The 27,649-nt window shown below is 47.4% G+C and overlaps 1 protein-coding gene across 12 annotated transcripts in view; it reads left to right on the top strand.

The window, feature by feature from the left end:
* ADGRB2 (adhesion G protein-coupled receptor B2) overlaps nt 1-27,649 on the top strand; it is a 1,170,899-nt gene that overhangs the window by 707,284 nt on the left and 435,966 nt on the right. For all 12 annotated transcript variants that reach the window (XM_069622503.1, XM_069622504.1, XM_069622505.1 and 9 more), the window contains one exon: nt 24,311-24,505. In XM_069622503.1, the coding sequence (XP_069478604.1) occupies nt 24,311-24,505 (195 nt within the window). The remainder of the gene's footprint in view (nt 1-24,310; nt 24,506-27,649) is intronic.

The following is a 27,649-nucleotide window of genomic DNA, read 5'->3' on the forward strand; positions in this document are numbered from 1 at the left end:
TCTTCACAGGGATTCCGTTTCACTAATAGAAGTAAGGCCAGGAGGATGACCCCCTTCTCCCGATTACTGTGCTCTTCACAGGGATTCCGTTTCACTAATAGAAGTAAGGCCAGGAGGATGACTCCCTTCTCCCGGGTACTGTGCTCTTCACAGGGATTCCGTTTCACTAATAGAAGTAAGGCCAGGAGGATGACCCCCTTCTCCTGGGTACTGTGCTCTTCACAGGGATTCCGTTTCACTAATAGAAGTAAGGCCAGGAGGATGACCCCCTTCTCCTTCTTACTGTGCTCTTCACAGGGACTCTGTTTCACTAATAGAAGTAAGGCCAGGAGGATGACTCCCTTCTCCCGATTACTGTGCTCTTCACAGGGATTCCGTTTCACTAAAAGAAGTAAGGCCAGGAGGATGACCCCCTTCTCCTGCTTACTGTGCTCTTCACAGGGATTCCGTTTCACTAATAGAAGTAAGGCCAGGAGGATGACTCCCTTCTCCCGATTACTGTGCTCTTCACAGGGATTCCGTTTCACTAATAGAAGTAAGGCCAGGAGAATGACTTCTTTCTCCTGGGTACTGTGTTTTTCACAAGGATTCTGTTTTGATTCTTCTGTTCCCCTCAATAGACCAAACGCCAATAGTATTTTGTTATCTTTTGAGTTAAGTTTTGCAGCTCCCTTAGGGGACTGGTAGTTTTCTTTTTCTCTTTCTCTCCAAATATCTTAGTTCAATTCAAGTTCATTCTCTCTCTCGTAGGTTCCGGGTCGCCTTGTATATTGTTCTCCTCTCGTATACTTTGAATAGTGAATTTCCAATTACAATTCACCAGAGTGCTATCTCATGTATGAGGTCTATCTTCTTGCCGTCAGAAGACTGCATTCCCTAAGTGTCTGTTCCTTTTATATTCTCCTTTTACCTTTGGGATATTGTTTTTGTTCCCTTTTCCCAACGTGAGAAGTTTCCAACTCGTCTTCCCTCCCACTTAATGTTATTTGTGTTTCTCTCTATTTTATTAACACAGTTCTGGTTTCTTACTTCATTTCCAATTCCCTTCACACCAATACTGGGATGAGCTTTGTTTGCTTTACATTGAGTCCCTATTGACCGTCCCGTATTCCTGTTCCCCGTATCACCTCCTGTGTTGGGGGACAATGGTGCCGGTACCTAAAGGACAGTGGATTTTCTTGCCTCTGCTTTTTATCTCAGCGGCTTACTTTCCACGGTGTCTTTATTCTGTGCCTCGCTCTCATCTTTTAAACATCACTGGTGCCGTGACTCGGATCGGGAGTGAATTCCTCCCGTCAATGGTGTTGGTGCTGTTATATGGGCAGACTGCCCACCACAACTGCTTTGTGGTCTCGCCACCACTAAATTCTCTCTTCGACCGCACTTGGATTTCCTGCGCTCTGACACACCGGTTTCCCACCGTTTCTCACTCAGTGTCGGAGCTGCTCTGGCTTACGAGGGCTGCACGTTCTATGACAGCCCTGCCTTCTTCCGCTCTTTACGTACAGGGGCTTCTGCTTGTTTTCTCAGTGTAAGGCTCTCTCTCGGATCTCTATCATATCATCCCTTACCAGCCTAAATTTCTTGTTGCTGATGATATTGGTTCACTTTATCTTCATGAAACTGTTCACACTCTGGTGTATTATACAAGTCCATGTAAGCCATCGCGTGGAGGGGCTCAGGGAGTTCCTCCCACGAACCGGAGTTGTGAGACAGGCATGGTATCAAGAGAGATGACACAGACAACAGATGTACAGTTTGAAACAAAACTTTATTAATCATCAGGATGGTGTAACGCCCAAGTTACCCCTTGTTATGGTGGGATCTTTCCTACATAAAGAAACTAAGGAAAGTCTGTGTCTATAAGTCCAAACTAAGTGTCTGTCTGTGTCAAAACCTATGCTTGTCCTCACAACTATAACTACATCTAGGGATCCAAAAGCGATGGCCCTTCCCTGGCCACCTGAACAGAAGATCCCCGGGGAGTAGATGTGAGAGTACCTTCTGGATTCTCACAGAGTCCTTGTCCCCAAAGGGGGATTCTCTCCCGGTGAGGTCCCACTTGCCTAGACCTCTAGGGAGGGTGTTGCGGAGCGGGGTCACATACCTAGCCTCGCAGGGGCGTGGGGCCTTGAGAAGAAGTGATTCATCCCAACCAACACATGTAACGCCACAGAAAAGGGCACTGCAAGGCGCTTCATCAGTCTGTGATACTTAGAGGCACCATGGGAAGGGAATGACAAGAGGTTGCCATGAGAAGGCCTGAGAGACAAATAACGTTATGGGGGTCACATATATGAATGCTCACTATTCTTATATATGAAGCAACTCTATAGTCAAATAAACCACGGGCGGGGCATTCTTTCAATAGCATGAGCTGTAAACATTAAGTGGTGAAACCACGATATGGGTCATTTTAACACTTGAAAACATACTTGTTAAGGTTTTTAGTTAGAATTTCATGTGCTTAAATAATACTTTGTTTATAGCAATTCCTTGAAACATACACTCATTGCATTTTAAACTAACCTTACTCTATATAAATCATCATAGAAACATGTTGAGCAGAAATAGGATAACTTAAACTTTGTTTTCCCCATCCTGCATGGAAAGGCTCTGTGACATCATGCACAGTAATGCCAGCCTAAACAAAACTCCCTTATGTTTCAGAACTGTAGTCATCATTTCACACAGCAACCTTCCCATTTCTCATCACCCCCTCATTTGCTCTTCTCGGGTTCCCTGTAAACCACTCCGTCCCTACTGTACCTGTAGCTTCAATGCCTAATTGCTCTCATTATAATGTTCTGTTGGTACAGAGCAACATGTTCAGATATTTCACACACCCCGGTGAGAGGCACTCTGCTGCAAGCTGAAAGTCTTTAACGACGACCGAGACTTTTACCCCTCCCAGAAAGTGTGTGTGTGTGTGTGGGATGCAGAACACAAACTATTTATTCGGGACAGTCCAGCAAAACACGGGATGTTTGGCCACCCTAGTTATGGGTAATTAGAAATCTGATAACTATCGTAAATATTCAGAAAATCTATCAGGGTACTTCCGTGAATCCATGCTAGTCCTCTTTCTACTTGCATTATTGGTTATCATTTCCTAAACTATGTATGAACGGGGACCCTGTGGCTTATGGTTCTCCAGATGCCTTTGGGATTCAGGCAATGTAAATAATATTAGGACCCGGCACAGCGATGCCACGGGATGCATTTCATGTGGATTGGCTCGTTTCCGAGCCATACCACAGTGTAATCCCATGGACGCACTTGCGTGCATCGCACGTCGGGTACACTGATGTTTTGAAACCTACCTTCGCACTCCGCCGTTTCCCCGACTGCAGCTGATTATTCGCTGACTCCGGAACAACGCAAAACGGCTCACACATGCAATGCATTCTGCACATGTAAGCCAATCCACGAAATACACATTACTGCATTTCACATACTGCCTTACACTTGCAGAATACATTGCATGTTTAAAAACATTCCTGCCATTAATTACTACGGTGCAACATGCCCCATATGGCACCCTGTTGCTCCATAGTAATGAAGCAGTACGCACGTTCTAGTGTTCCTCGAACTAATGCGTACTGCTGCGACTGCCTTTTCAAACGGCAAAAGAAATGCCGATTGAAAAGGTTTTGCTACGACATTAGTATCCCGGGGCTACAAATCCCAGAATACTAATGGCAATAGCTGGCGAGCCGGCGGGCCATTACCGTCTAAAGGTAATACAGCCGGTGACCCCGTTAGGCCCTCGCTACGTTCGGGCCTGTAACTTTGGGCCCCGGCAGCATTACCTTAGGCTGTAATGGCCCGACGGCTCGGCGGTTATTGCCACAGTGTCAAGTAAATAAGGTGTTTGTTTTACGTTTGCTCAGGTTTTCAATGACCGATTGTTAGAACTTCTTTCAGAAAATAAAATCTAAAATGTGGCATTATGGTGGCTAAAGCCATAGTGTAAAAGTGTCTGTCGCCCTACGTCCCCTAGACCTCAAAGCCACATACCAGCAGTTGCGACATACATTAGCAATGTTCCATTTGTCTTTGGGACAGTATTGCAAATTATTCTTTGTGGTCGTTCTTGCTAATCACACCTAATGGCGGTCTTGGCTAATCATGCCTGATGGCGGTCCTGGCTAATCACATCTGATGGTCGTTCTTGCTAATCGCGCCTAATGGCGGTCTTGGCTAATCATGCCTGATGGGGGTCCTGGCTAATCACGCCTGAATATGCGTTGTTGCTGATCACGTCTGATGGCCGTTTTTGCTAATCACATCTGATGGCTGTTCTTGCTAATTATGCTTGGCGTCATTTCGTTCTCTGTCACAGACAGCGATCTAGAACTGATTGGCCAGGGCCCTTGAGAAACATTTGCTTAAGCTCAGAAGGATAAACCCCTCTTAACTGCCATAAAATGCTTATAAGTGCTTGTTTGTGATCCCATATTTAGGGCCTGATCACGAGTTGGGCGGTATCCCAACATTAGTTGCGTTAGCGCTTCCTGGTCTGACGCTGTTAGCGCTGGATCACGGGTTTGGTGATAACAGGAAATCCCCATCCCCCATTGGACCCAGTGGGGCATTTTCGGTGCAATTACAGTGCGCTGATACCGCTGGCGGTAATTGCGCTGAAAACAGGGCCCTAAATGGGATTTTTACCTCCAGCAAAAAGCTGGAGGTTAACACAGCCCATTTAGCGCCCAACTCATGATCAGGCTAGCCCTTAAACGTGGCAGTATTAGCATTACCGCCGCATTTAAGGGCTACCACCCAACTCGTGATTGGGCCCTTAAAGTGGTAAATATTTCACAGTGATTCGTAGCTGGTGGGAAATATTTTGTTTTGGTGAAGGTTTTGCAGGACTCGGAGGAGGTTGTAAAGGATAAAGAGGAGAACAGGAACAGTAATATGGAGGTGGAGTCGAGCACTGAGCTAGGCAAGGCGAGACAGGGCTGGTGGGGACCCAACTCTCTCAGGAGGCGGCTAACCTAATGGGAGTTAGTACCTATGGAGGTCTCCAGCAGCATGTACGTGTATAGCAACCCCAGGGCCCACGCAATCCTGCAAAGGATCTTAGAGTCTGGTGCCTGTCCAGACATCCCAAGGAACCAGGGGAGGTGGTATTTTGTGAAGGTGAAGTGCGACACCCTGGCATCCATGTAAGACAAGGAAGCAACTTTAATGGCCAAGAATGAAGTGCGGGGCACCGAAAACCTCTGAAACCTTGACTTTGGGTTTCCCACCAGCAAGTCACAGTGGAAGAGCGAATGGGACGGACTGAGGACCACAGTCCTACAGAGAAGCCTTATTTGTTTTGTTCATTTTAATTATAACTTAATAACATCAGCTAACCCTAATTCTTTAATTGTTTGTTGTTGGAATAAATGATGGTCCTCTGACTCCGAGTCGTCCGTTCACCTCTTGCCTGTGTCAGTAAGGAGTTGCTAGAGCAGGTAAACTTTAAGGTACTGTTACAGGATTAAGGCCTTAACCCTGTTAGTGGGGATCAAGGACCCTTCCGGACCTGCGTTAGGCGGCTACTAGAACATATGCCAGAGGCCTTCAGTCCCTGAACACCCTATATATGCCTTGATTGTTGATTCTGGTCCCACTGTTGATCACCCAATGCCATGCATCCTCAATTCTGACTCGAATTCCCGTGGCTTTCAGGACTGCAAGGACCTCTATGCTGTGCAGTATTGGGGGCGCCAAGCGCGCCGCCTGTGAAAGCTGATGGTACAAATACAGATGCTGACATTCCCGCGCCTGTCAGAGGAGAAAAGCATTACTCTTCACAGTTTAGAGCAAGAAGAACACTGAACTCACATTTAGTGCAGTGAATAACACTCATCAAATGCTATACACAGAAAGGGGGCAGAGCTAAGAGGAGTTCATGTAGAATTGCGCTGCGATGGCACAGCCTTTGGCAAATGGCAGCATTAGATTGGGCCCCAGAGTCAAGTGGGCCATGGACCCAGTGGAGGGAAGGCCAGAAACAGGAAGTCACAGGTATACAAGACCCGTAGAGGCCTGTGTGTTCAGGAGGTAGGCCGTGAGACCGGGGGGGCACCACTCGCCCATGGGCCTCAGTGCGCAGCATGTAAGAGGAGAAACAGGAAGGGTATAGGGTAATAATGTCCCCATACATAATGTCGCCAGAAAAAGCCTTTGGCAACATTACATATGGTGACATTATTTTTGCAGGGATGACCCCAGCTCCCCCTGTAAAAAATAAAAAACCGTGGGGGTTGCAGGGGTGTCCCCCACATGTTCAATGTAATCATGTCTCAGCAAAAAACAGCAACATTTATGCCAGGAAACATTTTTGCAGGGATATCACATGGAACCACAGGAAGTCTAGAAAAACAAAAGGAGACAGAAAGAAGAAAGGAGCTTGGTCATTGAAATTAAAGAGATACGTTTTTACAGATCTCTTACATGAGGAAAATTCAGGGCAAAGACAAAGATCAGTGGGCAGCGTTTTCCACATGCGAGGTGCAATAGACTCAAAGCAGGTGCCGCCAAATCAAGCCAGTCTATAGTGAGGCTGCTCGAGTCTATTAAAGTTGTTAGATCCGAGAGGACGGGAGATACAGGGTTGCCTGATCCTTTTCTTCAGATAAGGAGGTGCTCTGTCACTGAGACTCTTGTACGTAAGGAGAAGAACGTTATAGGTGACGCAATGTTTAACTGGAAGCCAATGCAGGGATCTACGAGCCTCCGTGACATGATTCCTTCCAGCCAGACCAGGTGAAGCATGGAAGGTGGAGCGAAGTGCAGCAGAGTCTGTGGAGATACTGGATAAAGGGGCAGGCGAGGTATTGCATGTGAGAGGATGGTACCAAGTGGAAAGAGTTTAGCTGCGATTGTGAGAGTGTATGCGAGAGTAAGTTGTAGTGAAGAAAGTTACAGAGGGTAGGGTGTCAGTGTAGAAGATCGAAGGAGATGGTGTAGAGTGTGAAAGATCGAGTGAGCGTGGTACAGAGGGAGAGGTGGGAGAGAGGAAGGAGATTGAGAGGATGGGTTGGAGGCAGGAGGAGGCAGTCGGTGAAAGAGGGAATTGGTAGAGATAGAAAGAAGAGGTGTGTAAAAAGATTGTCCAGACAGAGGAGTATAGAGGAGGGACACGATAGAAAGAAGGGAGGATAGAGACAGAAGGTGAGATGTAGTAGGAGGAAGAGAGAAGAGACAGCCAGAGGGAAGGAAGGGAAGACAATAAACATAGTAAGATGAGAAAGGAGAGTAGCGAGTAGCGCAAGCTCAAGAAAAAAAGAGCAAAAGGGAGTGAGTGGGAGAAAAAGAGGGTATCGCCCGTTTACTGAACGGCTGAATATGTTGCATAGATTACAGTGAATCTATGTGAAAGTATAGAGGGGTGGGTTATGTTTTTTTATTAAAGTGGGGGAGGGGCTGCGGGCAGTCTCACCCTGCATTTATTTTCACATAGATTTGTTGTAATAGATTCAACATTTCTGGCTGAGCAGTAACAGATGCGCAGTACTCACATAGATCCCAAAAAGAGTGTGTCTAAGAAAATACAGGCACCACTCATAACACCACGTAGGCCATTTTGAGGTAGTGTTAGAGTAGGATACTGTCATATAGTGTTATTTTGCAGTATTGTTTATTTATGAAGCACTTACACTGATGCAAACATGTTATATTTATTTTTATTTTTTCGTTTGCTTGTTAGGCGTTTATACAAAAAGAATATACAGTTTCAAAGCGCCCACAGGGCAGAGTGGGAGGGTGGGAAATACAATTACAACAAAATATCAAGAGCAGAGGGGGGGGGCGAACCTACTATGCCTTGTTAGTATTCAGAAGGTGCAAGTGCAGAAAGGAAGAAGGAAGAGGGGGTAAGTGCTGGGAAGTCATAGCTCGCGGGTGAGACATGGACGAAGTGCTAGGAATGACTGAGTGCTACATGGCCTGGGCCACGGGAGGTGTAAGTGCAAGTCTGCAGGGTGGAGGGTGTGCAGATGAAAAGTATTGTGGAAGACAGGAGCTGAGGAGAATTTATGAGGGTGGTCAAGGCCCCAAAGATGCATATGGGCCAAGGACACCAATACAGCATCTGTGAGATTAGCAGAGGAAAGAAGGAGGGAAGGAGGAGGAAAAGAGGAAAGTCTTAAGGAGCTTCCGGAATTTGAGAAGATCCTGCCCACGGCGCAGGGAGAGGGGGAGGCTATTCCAAAGGAGGGAGCCCGCAGAGGAAAGAGAGTGACCCCCTGCCCTCTGTTTAGCAACACACTTTAAACACAAGGAGTTGATGCAAGCAGGGGTGGACTGGGAACTAAAAGAGGCCCTGGAAATAATTACAGGGCACCAAAACAGGCCCTGGAAATAATGTTCAAAGTGGCCCCATATGACACATTTTCAGCAAGCCCAATGCTTTTCCTATGAGAACATTTGGAAATACCACACAAATGAGGCCTAGGTGCAGAGGCCCACTGGGAAAACTCCAGAGTACCCTATAGGCCAGTCCACCCCTGGATTCAAGTGGAGCGAAGTGCTCTAGTGGGAGAGTATTTAATTAGGTAAAATTGGGGATATTATGGTTCCCTGGTTCAGACAGCCTTGTAGATGATGCAGAGGGATTTGAATGTAATCTGTGCAGCAACCGGGAGCTTTGTGCAGGAGAGGTACAGTACCTATGCTTAAGGCCAAGGATAAGTCTTGCTGCCCTCAAAGGGGTCGTAGAGTGGAAGAAGGCAGATTCATGAGGAGGCTGATACAGTAATCAAGGCTTGAGAGAACCAGGGCTTGAGCCACATTGAACCTCTGAGGGAAAGTGAGAAAAGGTAGAATTCCTTTGAGAAGGTAGAGCTGATAATTGGACTTCTTGGCAATGTCCAGAGTGTGAGGGAGGAAGGAGGGAGAGTAGTATATGTACATAGTTGAATAGAGTACTGAGTTCTGAGATGAATGGTAGTTGGAAAGGAATGTTGGGAGGTCTCAGTTGGTGAAGGCAGGTCAGAACAGTGCCGATTTCAATTAGGAAGTAGCTTGCCTTGGAGATAAATAGGCTGGAAAGTAAAGGATTTATTGAGCCTGTGGAGGTTTCTGAATGTGTTTCGCCCATTGTTGTAGTGTGAAAGCCCAATGGCCAGGTCTGGTTGTGTATAGATCTCAGGGGATTGAACAGAGATGTTGTCATGGATGTTCCTGTTACCTAACCTAGGAGAAATGGTGAGCATTGCTGTCGGTGCCAATGTGTTTAGTTCGCTAGATCTCGCTTCAGCATATCACCAGTAAAGATTGCATCTGGGTTGTAGGGACCTTACTATATTTGTAACGGCAGAGGGGACTTTTAGTTGTAGGAGGATGCCATTTGGACTGGTGTCGGAAGCAGCGTTTTTTCAGAGGGTGATGCACCAATTACTGAGGGGGATGGAAGGCATAGTACACTTCCAAGATGACATTTTGGTGACAAGTAAGAATACGCATGAGCATAACCAGAGGCTTAGTAGGCTGTTGGCAGTGCGGTTGGAGGATGGCATGACTTTTCATAAGGAGAAGTGTACATTTAGGAGACAAACTATTGAATATTTGGGACACAAACTCGATAAAGAAGGGTTGGAAACAACAGGAGAGTTGGTGAAGGCCATAATGGATGTGTAAGCCCCAACTAACAGACAGCAAGTTATGTCTTTCTTAGGGTTTGTTAAATACTACACTAAAGTCATAGTACTTTTTCCAGATGGATGTGATACCATAAGGGGGCCTCTGCAAAAAGGATTCTCCGTTTGTCCGGTGTGAGCAATGTCAGAAAGAATTTCATGATATAAAGGGAGCTATTGCCAGTGTACCAGCTCTAGTAATCTTTGACACAGACTGAAACATTGGTTATGGCCAATGTTAGTCACAAAGGACCTGGTGTGTTGCTTATACAATGGCAAAATGATGTAGAGAGAGTGATTGCGTTTGCATCAAGAGTTCTGATAGGAGCGTAAACACGATATTCCATAATTGAGAAGAGAGCATTGAGTGTCACTTTGGCCAATAAGAAATTTAAAGCATTCCTCTGGGGAAAGAAATGTATGGTGCATACTGATCACAAACCCTTGGTGGGGATATTTATGAGTAAGGAGTTGCACGGAATATCTAGAAGAATTGTTTGCTCTGTAACATCCTTATGAGGGCACAAATTTACAGTGGAGCATGTGTTGTTGAAGAACAATACTGGTGCAGATTATCTGTCAAAGGTTACTCGAGTGGATGAAGGAGCTGACAACGTGGAGTTGGATTTCGAGGTAGAACATTAAGTGTTTGTGGTGTGCAAAGCTATTGTAAAGAGGAAACATTGGATCGATTCAGTTGCTGAAGCTGATGATCTCAGGTGCGTACAGGAACATGTTGAGACAGGATGAAGTGGTTTGACGGATGCTGATGGTTTGGGAGCATTTCACAAGGTGAGAGATGAATTGCGTATAGAGTGGATGCTGTTCTGTAAAGCTGGCTGCATTGTTACACCAGTTGTGGAAATTAGACATGAAGTCCATTTGGGCATGATTAAGACAACAGGCAGGCTCAGAGCGGACTAGAAACGGCCTGGCTTCGATTCACAGATTGACATGATTAAGGAATGTGCATTATATGGGGGTGGGCGATAAGATGCAGAGGAATTATGTGCAGCCGCTTAGGCCATTAGAGTTGACCACTATGCACTGGGTATTCATTGCCTTGGATATAGAGGGACTCATTGATGGTGAGAGGGGGAGAAAAGTATATTATAGTAATGATGGATTTATACTACAAGTGGGCGGATGTGGAGATCCATGGGCAGTTGTATGATTCCTTGAGAGAAGGATACCCACGAAACATCCTAACTAATAATGGGGTGCTGCTCACTTCCTGAACGATGGAGATGTCCCTGCAAGGTGTTGGGGTGGTACATCACAAATCATCTTTGTATCATCCTGAGACAAATGGGGCGGTTGAGAGGTTTAACCGTACCCTGATGCAGGGTACCAGGATGGCTGCAGGGGCAGGAACTGGTTGGGAGGAGTTAATGAGAGAGTGTTGCATACCGGTTGGCACCACAGGCCACCACCTGTCTAGTACCTTTTCAAAGTATTGAGGAAGTGGAAACCACACTCGTTGGTTTGTCAACCATGGTTGGGAGATCCAGATATGTTGAGTGGGATCAACAGAGATTGACAGAACCAGTCAAGAAGAAGACTGAAGGCATGAAGGAGAGATATGATGAGTTGAGAAGGGTAAAGAGGTGTGAGGTGTCGGAGGGAGGGAGAGATCGGAGGGAGGGAGTGTGTGTGTGTGTGTGAAGAACCCAGAAGTAATCAAGAAAGTACAAAGTAGGTATTGGGGCCACTTCAAGTCAGAAAAGTACTTGATGATCCTGTTGTGTTGGAACATGGTAGGGCGTGGAACAAATCGAGGGTTGTGAGAGAGGTGTTAAGTAGTTTTTCCATGCACCTACGTGAAGGCATCAGCAATGTATGTGCAAAGGAAAGGAGGGAGATTTGTTATATAGTGTTATTGTTCATTACTATTTTTTTATAAATCACATCCACTGCTTCAGGCATGTGCAGACACATGTAAATAGTTGAATAGAGTTCTGAAATGAATGGAAGTTGGAAAGGAATGTTGGGAGGGCTCAGTTGGTGTAGGAAGGAAGAAGGACAAGTTGGGTGGTAAAGCGGTGGGCGTGTGTACCCATTAACTTGCGTAATACTCTCATGAATACATTCCTGCAACAATACATCAAGAGTGAGACCTACCTTTATATGAGATACCCATAGGAAGCCCCGGAGGAAGTCAGATAGATAAGGTGTTGGCCTTTAGGCCCACCAGTCATATGTAGGTTTACTTAGGCAGTAGGTGTTACTGATCCCTAATCCTGCCCTTGGGGCCTAGGGAAGCTTGGGTTAGGGTGCAGAGAGCCCACTGTAGGTTGAGGGAACAGCTGGAAATGCCCATTAGTCAAGTCTACCTGAGGTCTCGAAAGCATTGAAAGTCTATTTTTAAAGTGCTGTTAATAGGTACCCGTGAACCATATATTGGACTCTTAGGATTAAGGCCATCTTTGACAGTAGATACAACCAAAGAGAAACAACCCTACTCTGTCTTTGGAGGAGGCCTTTTTGCTTCCTTGTAAACCAGGAAGGAGTGTAAGAGTAAGAAGTTAATGTGATGTTACTGGCTCAATAGAGTGAATCACACAACTCAGCCAAACACCTTTCATCAAAAATGTCAATGCCGCTCACCTGGTTGGACCATCTGGCAATCCCATTTGACATTAGTCACACCACCCCAGTCAAGCCCACCCATCAACGGCCCATAAAACAAGCCTTCAGATCTTTAAAGAGCAAGCTCTTTTTGCTCACTGTTATCTATTAAACCTGTCCAACTCTGGTCTTCTGTTCTCACTATTTTCTAATCGAGGCTTTCATTTTTAATTGATCACGAACACTTAGCTAATCCAGCTCAGCGTAATAGTTTACACTTGGCTAACCTACAATTTAATTCTCAACATTATCAAATACACTTAGCTATCTCAGTTATTCCGTACTCCATGTTAGCTCGTACACTTGCTACCCCAGGCTTTCACTCCCCTTGTTATCACATGTTTGGCTAACACGGGTCTTCGATGCTCTGCGTTACCTCATACACCTAGCTAGCCTGGGTTCTCATTTTCAGTGTTATTGAATAACTAGGTAACTCAGGTCTTTGGTGCTCACTGTTATTTCTTATACAGAGCTATTGTAATATAGACCTTAGTGCTGACCTTCACGGTTAACACTGAGTGAATCTGGGTAAATGCTAAATCTCACCTTTTACACTGTGTGAATCTGGGTAAATGCTCAATTTCACGCTTTACCCTTAGTGAATATGGGTAAATGCTTTATCCCACCTTTTACACTTAGTGAATCTGGCTAAATTTTCAATCTCACCTTTTACACTGGGTGAATCTGGGTAAATGTTCAATCTCAACTTTTACACTAAGTGTATCTGGGTAAATTCTCATCTCACCTTTTACACTTAGTGAATCTGGGTAAATGCTCCATCTCACCTTTTACACTTAGTGAATCTGGGTACATTTTCAATCTCACCTTTTACACTGGGTGAATCTGGGTAAATGCTCAATCTCACCTTTTACACTAAGTGTATCTGGGTAAATTCTCAATTTCACCTTTTACACTTAGTGAATCTGGGTAAATGCTCAATCACACATTTTAAATTTAGTGAATCTGGGTACATTTTCAATCTCACCTTTTACACTGGGTGAATCTGGGTAAATGCTCAATCTCACCTTTTACACTAAGTGTATCTGCGTAAATTCTCAATTTCACCTTTTACACTTAGTGAATCTGGGTAAATGCTCAATCACACATTTTAAACTTAGTGAATCTGGGTAAATTTTCAATCTCACCTTTTACACTGGGTGAATCTGGGTAAATGCTCTATCTCACCTTTTACAGTTAGTGAATCTGGGTAAAAGCTCAATATCACCTCGTTCACTGGGTGAATCTGGGTAAATGTGCAATATCACCTTTTACACTTAGTGAATCTGGGGAAATGCTCAATCTCACCTTTCACACTTCATGAATCTGGGTAATTGCACAATCTCACCTTTTACACTCAGTGAATCTGGCAAAGTGCTCAACCTAACCGTTTGCATTTTATTTGCTACATAATTTGAAACAATACTAAATAACAATAAGAGGACTGTCAATACCTGTCCCAAGTAATGAGGTATGTTTTTGTGCTCACCAGAGGCAGGGAGTCTTTGTTTTCTAGAGGGATTTGAGGAGTGTTTGAGAATTTTTGTTGTTGTTTCGATAGTTGCTTTGCACAGAAGAAGGTGCCCTGGGAAGGGAGCTTTCATTGCTGCTGTTCTGTTGCAGGCATTTGTCGGATTTGTCAACTGATGATCCAGTTTCCGTTTTGATGGAAATCAGGTTGTTGTTCCTGATTCTCAGCCCTATTGTCTTCCAGCTTTCTTCGCTAGTCCAGCACCTTATGATTGGTGCTTGCTGCTGGAAATGGCGTCCTGTTAGTGTTCGGGTTGGACCAATGCATTAAAAGAGACGGCACATCTCTGTGTGGCTCACTGGTGTCCAGCGTGGGCATCTTCTATTGACACTCGTTACTCTACCATTGGATTCCAGCCCTTAGAAATACTAAAATTAGATCTCATCATGTGACGCAAATTAAAGATGTCCCCTATTTATGTAAAAACATAAAAATGACTTGTTCCCTGATGTTTTCCGCTGTTCTGGAATATTTTAAGCATGTCACTTTAGAGACTGGATCCTTCCTGAGGAGCAATCTTTCTTCTTGTCCTCCCGGCCAGAGATTATCTGCTTCTCAGAACACACGCTAGCCCGCCCCGTCAGTTCCCTTTACATTCTTTATGCACCATCTCCGTCTTTCTCTCCCCTGTCATCCCACTCCTGACTCTCTATCTAGTGTTCTGATGTCTCTTAGTGTCTTCATATCAGATTTTCAGTCTCCTCTCTCTCCTCTTCTTTTCTCCTTCTGGAATTTTCCTTTTCCCTCTTCGCTCTCTCTATTGTCGCCTCTCGCCCTCCTCTTTGCTTTGTCCCTCCGCTCTTGCCTGACTAACAGTCTAGTCCTATTTCTGTAGCCCCAGCTGTAGGCAGTGGAGGTATTGGGCTGGCAGAGACTCTGCAGTCACTTGAACATGTTTTGTGAAGTTAACACCAACCATTGAAATAAGGTTTGTTCTGCTGCATTCCAGCCTTTTTGTTTCACTGAATGAGTCATCCGTGCATGAATTGAAGGCCATGGACTCAATGCCTCTTGCTTTGTGTTGTCTCACAGCTGGGCTCTCTATTGGGGACGCAGATTGAGGACTGACATCTGTGAAAGCCTTTGTGGGAGGGAAGAGGGTGGGCGCTCTCGATGCAGACGTGGAGCGCTAATATGCGGGAAGGGTTGAGACTGTGACGGGGAGGAACGGAGGGCGTCCTCTGGAGAGAGCGACTTCTGATAAAGAAACACAGGGTGACTGTTTATTGTGGAGATTTGTGGAAACTCATTTTTTATACGGGGCGGTGGAGGGGAGGCGGCGATGGATCTAGAATACGCAGTATTTAGCAAAGTGATGAGCCAATGCGTAGAGATAGGCAGGCAGAGACATTTATATAGTAAGACATTCAGTGTGGCTGAAAGGGCATTCTGTGAAGGTTGGGTGGTGCTGGAAGCCAGAGATATAGGAATATGGGTGCGGGGCACTTTACCATGGTCAAGCAATCCCTGTGTCTGGTAAAAAAAAGAAACAAGGTTCATGGGGTGCACCTGTGCAGTACTGAACCCTAATGCCCTGTGCAAAAGACAAGTCATCAAGTTCTAGGTGGGAAGGAAACATCCCCCACAGGAAATATAACTACAGCTAGTCCCAGTTGGCAGGAGTGACTCTGAGCGTCTCATGTTGCAATCAAGAAGCCCCTTAGGAGGAGCTAAGACTACACATCACTGCAGAGAGACAGCAGGGGTATCCATGAAGGCGAGCTTGCAGATTGAGACGCTTGGAGTCCTGATGAAGGCCACTGGAAGAATAGAATGAGGGACACACTCTGGTGTTTTTATCGGCCGAAACACAGTGTCGAGGTGTTGCTTATTGTCTAAATAAAATTATTTGTGGTTGAGTTTAAGCCCAAGCATATGGCGCAACCAATGAGTTGTGGGGTATTATGTGCGAGCAGTTAATAGTTTAATAATCTATGTTGCCAGCTAGTATCACACTTCTACCTGTTCTATGAAATACAATGGTCCAAGAGGGTCTTCTTCACTCTTCACATTATGAAAGTGTTTTCAGGACATATGCACCTCACCGCTACCTCTTCGGGCCCCATCCCTGACCGCCCCCTGCACACACAGTTTCCTTTCTGATGCCCCGTTCCCCCGGCGTTCCTGCAGCGAATCAGTAAGATTGCCCGTCCCCCCGGCGTTCCTGCAGCGAATCAGTAAGATTGCCCGGCGTTCCTGCAGCGAATCAGTAAGATTGCCCGTCCCCCCGGCGTTCCTGCAGCGAATCAGTAAGATTGCCCGGCGTTCCTGCAGTGAATCAGTAAGATTGCCCTGCCATTCACGGTCCTCACTACTAGCCGCAGTCTGTTGGATGCTCTCAACCCGTCCATCAAAGCGATACAGTCAGTGGGACGGTTCAGGAGTTGATGCAAGCTCCGCCTGCTTGCCGGCGAAGTTGAGGGCTCAACCCCAAATGAGTCTCCCCACATCTGACCGGCCCGCGTGCCTTTCGTGCAAGCAATACTTAATTATGTAGAAAGGCGCACCTGCGTCAATATTGGCCTTAGGCCTATAAGGCCTGTCATATATGTTGTGCTCTTTTGCTTTACCCTTCCACAGCTGACTTGTACTCAACCACACAATGAATGGCCACTGTACAGGCTGCCTGCCTAAGGACTGCCTCTGCTATTTGCACTGTATCACATGTGGGACATTTGTGACAGAAATATCTTGCTAACAACAACACAGGTCATATGTTGCCCACCACAAGTGCAAAGTGCATTATTTCTTGCCTTACTTTTCACGATCGAGGTCATGGAACATGTCTGCGTTATTGTTGAGGGACATGTCCAGTCACCTCGGGTGTTTGCTGGTATGTGTGTGAAACAGTTGAATAGATGAGCAAACTTGCAGCAATGAACCTTAGAAAGACAGAAGGAGGTTCAAGTCATTGAACACTTGCTTTTATAAACTGTGGAGCTCATGATCCATTGGGGCGTAACGTGAATGGAAGGTGTAAAAGCCTTGAGTAAGGCCACATTTATTCCCATTCACTCCACGCCACATTTTCAACCATTTGTATAGTGGAGACGTGGGGCAGAATGCAACTTGCATTTCCGACAACTTCCTTCCTCTCTGCCATACTAATGCTCCTGCATTTGGCCGGCATGGATTTTCATGCAGGCGCACATCCTGGAGATCCATATGGGGTCCGGAACCCATAGGGAGCATTACCCATAGGGAGCCATTCTACATTCTACACGCTGCCTGCCATGCAGCATTACCCATAGGGAGCCATTCTGCACGCTGCCTGCCATGCAGCATTACCCATAGGGAGCCATTCTACACGCTGCCTGCCATGCAGCATTACCCATAGGGAGCCATTCTACACGCTGCCTGCCATGCAGCATTACCCATAGGGAGCCATTCTACGCGCTGCCTGCCATGCAGCATTACCCATAGGGAGCCATTCTACGCGCTGCCTGCCGTGCAGCATTACCCATAGGGAGCCATTCTACACGCTGCCTGCCATGCAGCATTACCCATAGGGAGCCATTCTACGCGCTGCCTGCCATGCAGCATTACCCATAGGGAGCCATTCTACGCGCTGCCTGCCATGCAGCATTACCCATAGGGAGCCATTCTACGCGCTGCCTGCCATGCAGCATTACCCATAGGGATCCATTCTACGCGCTGCCTGCCATGCAGCATTACCCATAGGGATCCATTCTACGCGCTGCCTGCCATGCAGCATTACCCATAGGGAGCCATTCTACGCGCTGCCTGCCATGCAGCATTACCCATAGGGAGCCATTCTACACGCTGCCTGCCATGCAGCATTACCCATAGGGAGCCATTCTACACGCTGCCTGCCATGCAGCATTACCCATAGGGAGCCATTCTGCACGCTGCCTGCCATGCAGCATTACCCATAGGGAGCCATTCTGCACACTGCCTGCCATGCAGCATTACCCATAGGGAGCCATTCTGCACGCTGCCTGCCATGCAGCATTACCCATAGGGAGCCATTCTGCACGCTGCCTGCCATGCAGCATTACCCATAGGGAGCCATTCTGCACGCTGCCTGCCATGCAGCATTACCCATAGGGAGCCATTCTGCACGCTGCCTGCCGTGCAGCATTACCCATAGGGAGCCATTCTACACGCTGCCTGCCGTGCAGCATTACCCATAGGGAGCCATTCTACACGCTGCCTGCCGTGCAGCATTACCCATAGGGAGCCATTCTACACGCTGCCTGCCGTGCAGCATTACCCATAGGGAGCCATTCTGCACGCTGCCTGCCGTGCAGCATTACCCATAGGGAGCCATTCTGCACGCTGCCTGCCATGCAGCATTACCCATAGGGAGCCATTCTACACCACGCTGCCTGCCATGCAGCATTACCCATAGGGAGCCATTCTACACGCTGCCTGCCGTGCAGCATTACCCATAGGGAGCCATTCTACGCGCTGCCTGCCGTGCAGCATTACCCATAGGGAGCCATTCTACACGCTGCCTGCCGTGCAGCATTACCCATAGGGAGCCATTCTACACGCTGCCTGCCGTGCAGCATTACCCATAGGGAGCCATTCTACACGCTGCCTGCCGTGCAGCATTACCCATAGGGAGCCATTCTGCACGCTGCCTGCCGTGCAGCATTACCCATAGGGAGCCATTCTGCACGCTGCCTGCCGTGCAGCATTACCCATAGGGAGCCATTCTGCACGCTGCCTGCCATGCAGCATTACCCATAGGGAGCCATTCTACACCACGCTGCCTGCCATGCAGCATTACCCATAGGGAGCCATTCTACACCACGCTGCCTGCCATGCAGCATTACCCATAGGGAGCCATTCTACACCACGCTGCCTGCCGTGCAGCATTACCCATAGGGAGCCATTCTACACCACGCTGCCTGCCATGCAGCATTACCCATAGGGAGCCATTCTACACGCTGCCTGCCGTGCAGCATTACCCATAGGGAGCCATTCTACGCGCTGCCTGCCATGCAGCATTACCCATAGGGAGCCATTCTACACGCTGCCTGCCGTGCAGCATTACCCATAGGGAGCCATTCTACACGCTGCCTGCCGTGCAGCATTACCCATAGGGAGCCATTCTACACGCTGCCTGCCGTGCAGCATTACCCATAGGGAGCCATTCTGCACGCTGCCTGCCGTGCAGCATTACCCATAGGGAGCCATTCTGCACGCTGCCTGCCGTGCAGCATTACCCATAGGGAGCCATTCTACACGCTGCCTGCCGTGCAGCATTACCCATAGGGAGCCATTCTGCACGCTGCCTGCCATGCAGCATTACCCATAGGGAGCCATTCTACACCACGCTGCCTGCCATGCAGCATTACCCATAGGGAGCCATTCTACACCACGCTGCCTGCCATGCAGCATTACCCATAGGGAGCCATTCTACACCACGCTGCCTGCCGTGCAGCATTACCCATAGGGAGCCATTCTGCACGCTGCCTGCCATGCAGCATTACCCATAGGGAGCCATTCTACACCACGCTGCCTGCCATGCAGCATTACCCATAGGGAGCCATTCTACACGCTGCCTGCCGTGCAGCATTACCCATAGGGAGCCATTCTACACGCTGCCTGCCGTGCAGCATTACCCATAGGGAGCCATTCTACACGCTGCCTGCCGTGCAGCATTTACTTGTAGCTGTGAAAGCTGCTTACCATGTTAGCGTGCTAAGCAGCGTTCATTGTATTGCACCTTTTTTTTCCGTCTTTCACCATTGGTGTAGTCCCAAAGCGCTGTGGGTTGAACGCCGTCGGGGGAACGAAGCCCAAGTATGGGAACATCGAGAAGTGCTAGTATGCGTGTGGGTTTACTGGCCCTGCTAGCCACCCATGTCGAGCCAGCATGTGGATGGGTGTGAGAGACAGTCTACAGGGGGGATGCCAGATCGGGATAGTTAATATGTGTGCAGCTATTTATCGAATTTTTGTCCTGAACAATTGATGTATTCTTATGCAGAGGTGTTGTGCGAAGTATTATTGAGTAGTTTATGATGGCAAATGTATGCGGGTCTGTGGCCGTGGCTTCGGCTGAAATTCCGTAAGCATGGAGTGCGACAGGCTTAAAAGCATTGGCTATAACTTGCCCCCTGCACACACAGTTTCCTTTCTGATGCCTGTCCCCCCGCGTTCCTGCAGCGAATCAGTAAGATTGCCCGTCCCCCCGGCGTTCCTGCATCGAATCAGTAACATTGCCCTGCCATTTACGGTCCTCACTACTAGCCACAGTCTGTTGGAATGCTCTCTACCCGTCCATCAAAGCGATAAGGTTAGTGAGACGGTTCAGGAGTTGATTCAAGCTCCGTCTGCTTGCCAGCGAATTTTTGTCCTGAACAATAGATGTATTCTTATGCAGAGGTGTTGTGTGAAGTATTATTGAGTAGTTTATGATGGCAAATGTATGCGGGTCTGTGGCCGTGGCTTCGGCTGAAATTCCGTAAGCATGGAGTGCGACAGGCTTAAAAGCATTGGCTATAACTTGATGAGTGCCCCAGAGCTCTAGCTACATTCCACGTTCCCCTAAAATGTCTGCACTGGCTGCATTGTACTGGCATGGCTAATCTTCACAGTTCTTCCTGGATGAGATGCAGGGCTAATCTTCCCAACTTCCTCTAAATGTGGCACACAGCCACCCCACCCAACTCTTCCTAGATGAGGCGGATGGCTAATTTTCACCATTCCCTCCAAATGTGACGCATGGCTGATCTTCACAGCACTTCCTAAATGAGACACACAGTTCATCTTCACCATTCCCTCCAAATGTGACGCATGGCTGATCTTCACAGCACTTCCTAAATGAGACACACAGTTCATCTTCACCATTCCCTCCAAATGTGACGCATGGCTAATCTACACAATACACTCCAAATGTCACGCATGGCCAATACTCCAAATCCTTCTAAAGTGACGTATTGCTTACCTTCACGAATTCTTTCTAGAAGTGACACATGACTAATCTTCACAATTCTTCCTAGATGAAGAACACATTGCCCACCCTCAAAATCCCACTAGGTGCAACACATTTCCTACCCCCAATAATCCGCCCATGCATGACTTGATTGCCCACCCTCAATTCCAGCTAGATGTATCACATTTCCTACCCCTAATAATCCGTCTAGATACGACACAGTTGCACACCCTCAAATCCACTGGTAACTCCCAATACATCTATTGGGCTTACAAGGGTGCAGCAGATAATCTGCACAAGGTAATAGGACGGTGGTGATGAAGAGATGGTGTAATAGGAATGAAGAGTGAACAGTGACCAAACACCAAAGGCAGCATTGTGCATGGACGGAGTCCGACAGCCGAAAGATGTGTCATTAATTCAGTCATATTGCTAGGGTGTATCCATTTTTGAAAAACATCACGGCTGAGATAGCCTGCATGTGTACATTAACGCATTTACATAAAATGAACACATTAAATAATTCTCAAGAAACAGCCAACATGTGTTTCGACCACTAAACAAGTCTTCTTCAAGGCAGTGGTCTGTAGGTTCCACCTAGCGATTAGATCAGTCCTGATATGGACTTGGGGTAATGTCCTAGGTTGAAGACCGGATATGGTGAAGTCTACTGCCATGAGGCTGAGCACTGCCGCTGGGTATTTACATGTGAACCTTGCAATTGTCTTGAAGAAATATGCGTGCGATACATTCTCCCAAAATGCAAAGCAATGATGATGCACAAGTGTGGCAAATGCACTTTTTCGGTAATGTAAATAGGGATTCAGAACCTGGGTTTTCGGGGCATGGCGACGTCGGCACATGCAGGGAGAGCCTTTCGGCTCATGGATTTTGCGCATTCCAACTTGAAGTTGTGACACGGAATCTCCATGAGCCGAAAGGCTCCCCCTGCATGTCGGTAAAGTTGCAGTGTGGCTCAGGTGGTTACCGTTCATTGAAGTAGATGAGAGTGGGCCAGAACTGGCCACGTTGAATGCACTCTTCTTTTAATTGCATGAAACATTGTAGATCTAATTTTAAAAGTCCTTGGAGCTTACACAAACATGCAAAAGACAGGTTTCTTGTTGAAAGTGCGTGTGGGATGTTGCTCCATGTTTCTGGGCCACCCTTAATAAGATGACACGCTGTGCTTCTATGCTGTCAGGTGCTCTTGTTGAAAGTGCATGTGGGATGTTGCTCCATGTTTCTGGGCCACCCTTAATAAGATGACGCCCTGTGCTTCTATACTGTCTGGTGCTCTTGTTGAAAGTGTGTGTGGGATGTTGCTCCATGTTTCTGGGCCTCCCTTAATAAGATGACACGCTGTGCTTCTATGCTGTCAGGTGCTCTTGTTGAAAGTGCGTGTGGGATGTTGCTCCATGTTTCTGGGCCACCCTTAATAGGATGACGCGCTGTGCTTCTATACTGTCTGGTGCACTTGTTGAAAGTGCGTGTGGGATGTTGCTCCATGTTTCTGGGCCACCCTTAATAAGATGACACGCTGTGCTTCTATACTGCCCGGTGCTTTTGTTGAAAGTGCGTGTGGGATGTTGCTCCATGTTTCTGGGCCACCCTTAATAAGATGACACGCTGTGCTTCTATACTGCCCGGTGCTTTTGTTGAAAGTGCGTGTGGGATGTTGCTCCATGTTTCTGGGCCACCCCCATTAAAGATGATGGGCTGTTTCTCTACACTGTCTGGTGCTCTTGTTGAAAGTGCGTGTGGGATGTTGCTCCATGTTTCTGGGCCTCCCTTAATAAGATGACGCGCTGTGCTTCTATACTGCCCGGTGCTCTTGTTGAAAGTGCGTGTGGGATGTTGCTCCATGTTTCTGGGCCACCCTTAATAAGATGACGCGCTGTGCTTCTATACTGTCCGGTGCTCATGTTGAAAGTGCATGTGGGATGTTGCTCCATGTTTCTGGGCCACCCTTAATAAGATGACGCGCTGTGCTTCTATACTGTCCGGTACTCTTGTTGAAAGTGCGTGTGGGATGTTGCTCCATGTTTCTGGGCCACCCCCATTAAAGATGATGGGCTGTTTCTCTACACTGTCTGGTGCTCTTGTTGAAAGTGCGTGTGGGATGTTGCTCCATGTTTCTGGCCCTCCCTTAATAAGATGACGCGCTGTGCTTCTATACTGCCCGGTGCTCTTGTTGAAAGTGCGTGTGGGATGTTGCTCCATGTTTCTGGGCCACGCCCATTAAAGATGATGGGCTGTTTCTCTACACTGTCCGGTGCTCTTGTTGAAAGTGCGTGTGGGATGTTGCTCCATGTTTCTGGGCCACCCCCATTAAAGATGATGGGCTGTTTCTCTACACTGTCTGGTGCACTTGTTGAAAGTGCGTGTGGGATGTTGCTCCATGTTTCTGGGCCTCCCTTAATAAGATGACGCGCTGTGCTTCTATACTGTCCGGTGCTCTTGTTGAAAGTGCGTGTGGGATGTTGCTCCATGTTTCTGGGCCACCCTTAATAAGATGACGCGCTGTGCTTCTATGCTGTCCGGTGCTCTTGTTGAAAGTGCATGTGGGATGTTGCTCCATGTTTCTGGGCCACCCTTAATAAAATGACGCCCTGTGCTTCTATACTGTCCGGTGCTCTTGTTGAAAGTGCATGTGGGATGTTGCTCCATGTTTCTGGGCCACCCTTAATAAGATGACGCGCTGTGCTTCTATACTGTCCGGTGCTCTTGTTGAAAGTGCGTGTGGGATGTTGCTCCATGTTTCTGGGCCACCCCTATTAAAGATGATGCGCTGTTTCTCTACACTGTCCGGTGCTCTTGTTGAAAGTGCGTGTGGGATGTTGCTCCATGTTTCTGGGCCACCCCCATTAAAGATGATGGGCTGTTTCTCTACACTGTCTGGTGCACTTGTTGAAAGTGCGTGTGGGATGTTGCTCCATGTTTCTGGGCCTCACTTAATAAGATGACGCGCTGTGCTTCTATACTGCCCGGTGCTTTTGTTGGAAGTGCGTGTGGGATGTTGCTCCATGTTTCTGGGCCACCCTTAATAAGATGACGCGCTGTGCTTCTATACTGTCCGGTGCTCTTGTTGAAAGTGCATGTGGGATGTTGCTCCATGTTTTTGGGCCACCCCCATTAAAGATGATGGGCTGTTTCTCTACACTGTCTGGTGCTCTTGTTGAAAGTGCGTGTTTGATGTTGCTCCATGTTTCGGGGCCCCCTTATTAAAGATGATGGAATGTGTCTCTATACTTTCTGGTGCTCTTGTTGAAAGTGCTTGTGGGATGTTGCTCCATATTGCTGGGCCACCCTTATTAATAATGGCCTGTTTCTCTGTATTGTTATGTCTCCCTATTGATGATGATGGATTGTGTTATGTTTTCGTTTGTATTGTCCAGTCCTTTTGTTGAAGGTGATGAAACATGAGCTGTTCCTCTAAACTGTCCTGTCCTCTTATTGTAGGTTGGCTGTTTCTTTGTACTGTTGGGTCTCCTCATTGAAGGTGATGGGACTCAACAGTGTGTACATAATGGAATCTGCTTCACAATGACACTCTGAATGATCATCTGCCTTCACTATGCGTTTGTCTCACCTCCTTCTCCCTAGTTGAGAGAGTACTTGGCTACAGGACACCGGCTGCTGGCTTGTGAGGGCATGTCCAAGGTGGTGCGTAGTCTCCTGGACCTGGTATCACGAAAGACGTACCTTAGTGGGGATCTGCTCTTGGCCGTGGAAATCCTGCGGAATGTCACGGACACGTACAAGAGAGCAACCTATGTGCCTTCCTTTGAAGACGTGCAGGTAAACTGTGTGGCCCTCACAGGGCAGCCGGCTACATGTGTCCCTTGAAATTCAGATCTGTGTGTGGATGTTTGCGATAGTCATTATTTTATGCGTTCTGTGTAAGTTGATGCTGTACATGTTTCCAGCTCTTATCAGCCAGCAACGTGCAAGACCATAAACTCTCACCCTCCGATTCCCTAGTCGGATTCACAAGTCTAAACTCTCACCCTCTGATTCCCTAGTCGGATTCACATGTTTAACTCTCACCTTCTGATTCCCTAGTCTGATTCACAAGTCTAGCTCTCACCCTCTGATTCCCTAGTATGATTCCCAAGTCTAAACTCTCACCCTCTGACTCCCTAGGCTGATTCGCAACTCTAAACTCTCAGCCTTAGATTCCCTAGTCTGATTCACAAGTCTAAACTCTCAGCCTTAGAGTCCCTATTCTGATTCACAGGTCTAAACTCTCATCCTCTGATTCCCTAGTCTGATTCACAAGTCTAAACTCTCACCCTCTGATTCCCTAGGCTGATCTGTAAGTCTTAACTCTCACCCTCCGATTCCCTAGTCTGAATCACAAGTCTAAACTCTCACCCTCTGATTCCCTAGGCTGATTTGTAAGTCTTAACTCTCACCCTCTGATTCCCTAGTCTGATTCACAAGTCTAAACTCTCACCTTCTGATTCCCTAGGCTGATTCGCAACTCTAAACTCTAAGCCTTAGATTCCCTAGTCTGAATCACAAGTCTAAACTCTCACCCTCTGATTACCTAGGCTGATTTGTAAGTCTTAACTCTCACCCTCTGATTCCCTAGTCTGATTCACAAGTCTAAACTCTCACTCTCTGATTCCCTAGTCAGAGTCACAAGTCTAAGCTCTCACCCTTAGATTCCCCAGCATAGTGTGCAAGATCCTAGGCTCTCAATTTCTGGTTCCTCAGCGTGGTGCACACAGCCCTAAACTCTTCTTTCTAGCCCCTTAGCTTGGTGTACAAGACCCCACTCTTACTCTTTGGTTCTCTAGCTTGGCATGTACAACCCTAAGCGCTTACCCGCTGGTTTACTAGCTTGGTGTGCAAGACCCCACTGTTACTCTTTGGTTCTCTAGCTTGGCATGTAGAACCCTAAGCACTTACCCGCTGGTTCACTAGCTTGGTGTGCAAGACCCCACTCTTACTCTTTGTTTCTCTAGCTTGGCATGTAGAACCCTAAGCACTTACCCGCTGGTTCACTAGCTTGGTGTGCAAGACCCCACTCTTACGCTTTGGTTCTCTAGCTTGGCATGTAGAACCCTAAGCACTTACCCGCTGGTTCACTAGCTTGGTGTGCAAGACCCCACTCTTACTCTTTGGTTCTCTAGCCTGGCATGTAGAACCCTAAGCACTTACCCGCTGGTTCACTAGCTTGGTGTGCAAGACCCCACTCTTACTCTTTGGTTCTCTAGCTTGGCATGTAGGACCCTAAGCAGTTACCCGCTGGTTCACTAGCTTGGTGTGCAAGACCCCACTCTTACTCTTTGGTTCTCTAGCTTGGCATGTAGAACCCTAAGCACTTACCCGCTGGTTCACTAGCTTGGTGTGCAAGACCCCACTCTTACTCTTTGGTTCTCTAGCTTGGCATGTAGAACCCTAAGCACCTACCCGCTGGTTCACTAGCTTGGTGTGCAAGACCCCACTCTTACTCTTTGGTTCTCTAGCTTGGCATGTAGAACCCTAAGCACCTACCCGCTGGTTTACTAGCTTGGTGTGCAAGACCCCACTCTTACTCTTTGGTTCTCTAGCTTGGCATGTAGAACCCTAAGCACCTACCCGCTGGTTCACTAGCTTGGTGTGCAAGACCCCACTCTTACTCTTTGGTTCTCTAGCTTGGCATGTAGAACCCTAAGCACCTACCCGCTGGTTCACTAGCTTGGTGTGCAAGACCCCACTCTTACTCTTTGGTTCTCTAGCTTGGCATGTAGAACCCTAAGCACCTACCCGCTGGTTCACTAGCTTGGTGTGCAAGACCCCACTCTTACTCTTTGGTTCTCTAGCTTGGCATGTAGAACCCTAAGCACTTACCCGCTGGTTCACTAGCTTGGTGTGCAAGACCCCACTCTTACTCTTTGGTTCTCTAGCTTGGCATGTAGAACCCTAAGCACTTACCCGCTGGTTCACTAGCTTGGTGTGCAAGACCCCACTCTTACTCTTTGGTTCTCTAGCTTGGCATGTAGAACCCTAAGCACCTACCCGCTGGTTCACTAGCTTGGTGTGCAAGACCCCACTCTTACTCTTTGGTTCTCTAGCTTGGCATGTAGAACCCTAAGCACTTACCCGCTGGTTCACTAGCTTGGTGTGCAAGACCCCACTCTTACTCTTTGGTTCTCTAGCCTGGCATGTAGAACCCTAAGCACTTACCCGCTGGTTCACTAGCTTGGTGTGCAAGACCCCACTCTTACTCTTTGGTTCTCTAGCTTGGCATGTAGAACCCTAAGCACTTACCCGCTGGTTCACTAGCTTGGTGTGCAAGACCCCACTCTTACTCTTTGGTTCTCTAGCTTGGCATGTAGAACCCTAAGCACCTACCCGCTGGTTCACTAGCTTGGTGTGCAAGACCCCACTCTTACTCTTTGGTTCTCTAGCTTGGCATGTAGAACCCTAAGCACTTACCCGCTGGTTCACTAGCTTGGTGTGCAAGACCCCACTCTTACTCTTTGGTTCTCTAGCCTGGCATGTAGAACCCTAAGCACTTACCCGCTGGTTCACTAGCTTGGTGTGCACCATCATGTGCGTTATTTTGTTTCTGTTGTGGAGTTATAGAACCATGAAACCATGAACTTAACACTTTGCATAGGTGCTATGTGATATTTCCGCATTTTAAAGGCGGAACACAAAAAAGACAGATTTGTTCCGGATGATTTTGTGTGGCCTTTCAAATGCTGAAATATGACTTACCGATCCCCCCATGCCTGGGGAAGGCAATTCCACCCTCTCCCGGGCGGGAGGATAGCTCAGGGGCAACACGTTTGTCTTGGAATCCCGGTCTCGTGCTTAGAAACTGGTCTCAGGTATTAAACACGTTATTAAAGAACCATTATAATAATTATAAACGTCTGCTTTTAGCCCCAAATCCCTTCTTTCATCACTCTCCACCCCCTTTCCCAGCCCAGCACACTCCCCCTCCTC

This window comes from Ambystoma mexicanum, chromosome 11, assembly GCF_040938575.1.
Source record: "Ambystoma mexicanum isolate Mex_15411 chromosome 11, UKY_AmexF1_1, whole genome shotgun sequence".
Taxonomy (NCBI): Eukaryota; Metazoa; Chordata; class Amphibia; order Caudata; family Ambystomatidae; genus Ambystoma; species Ambystoma mexicanum.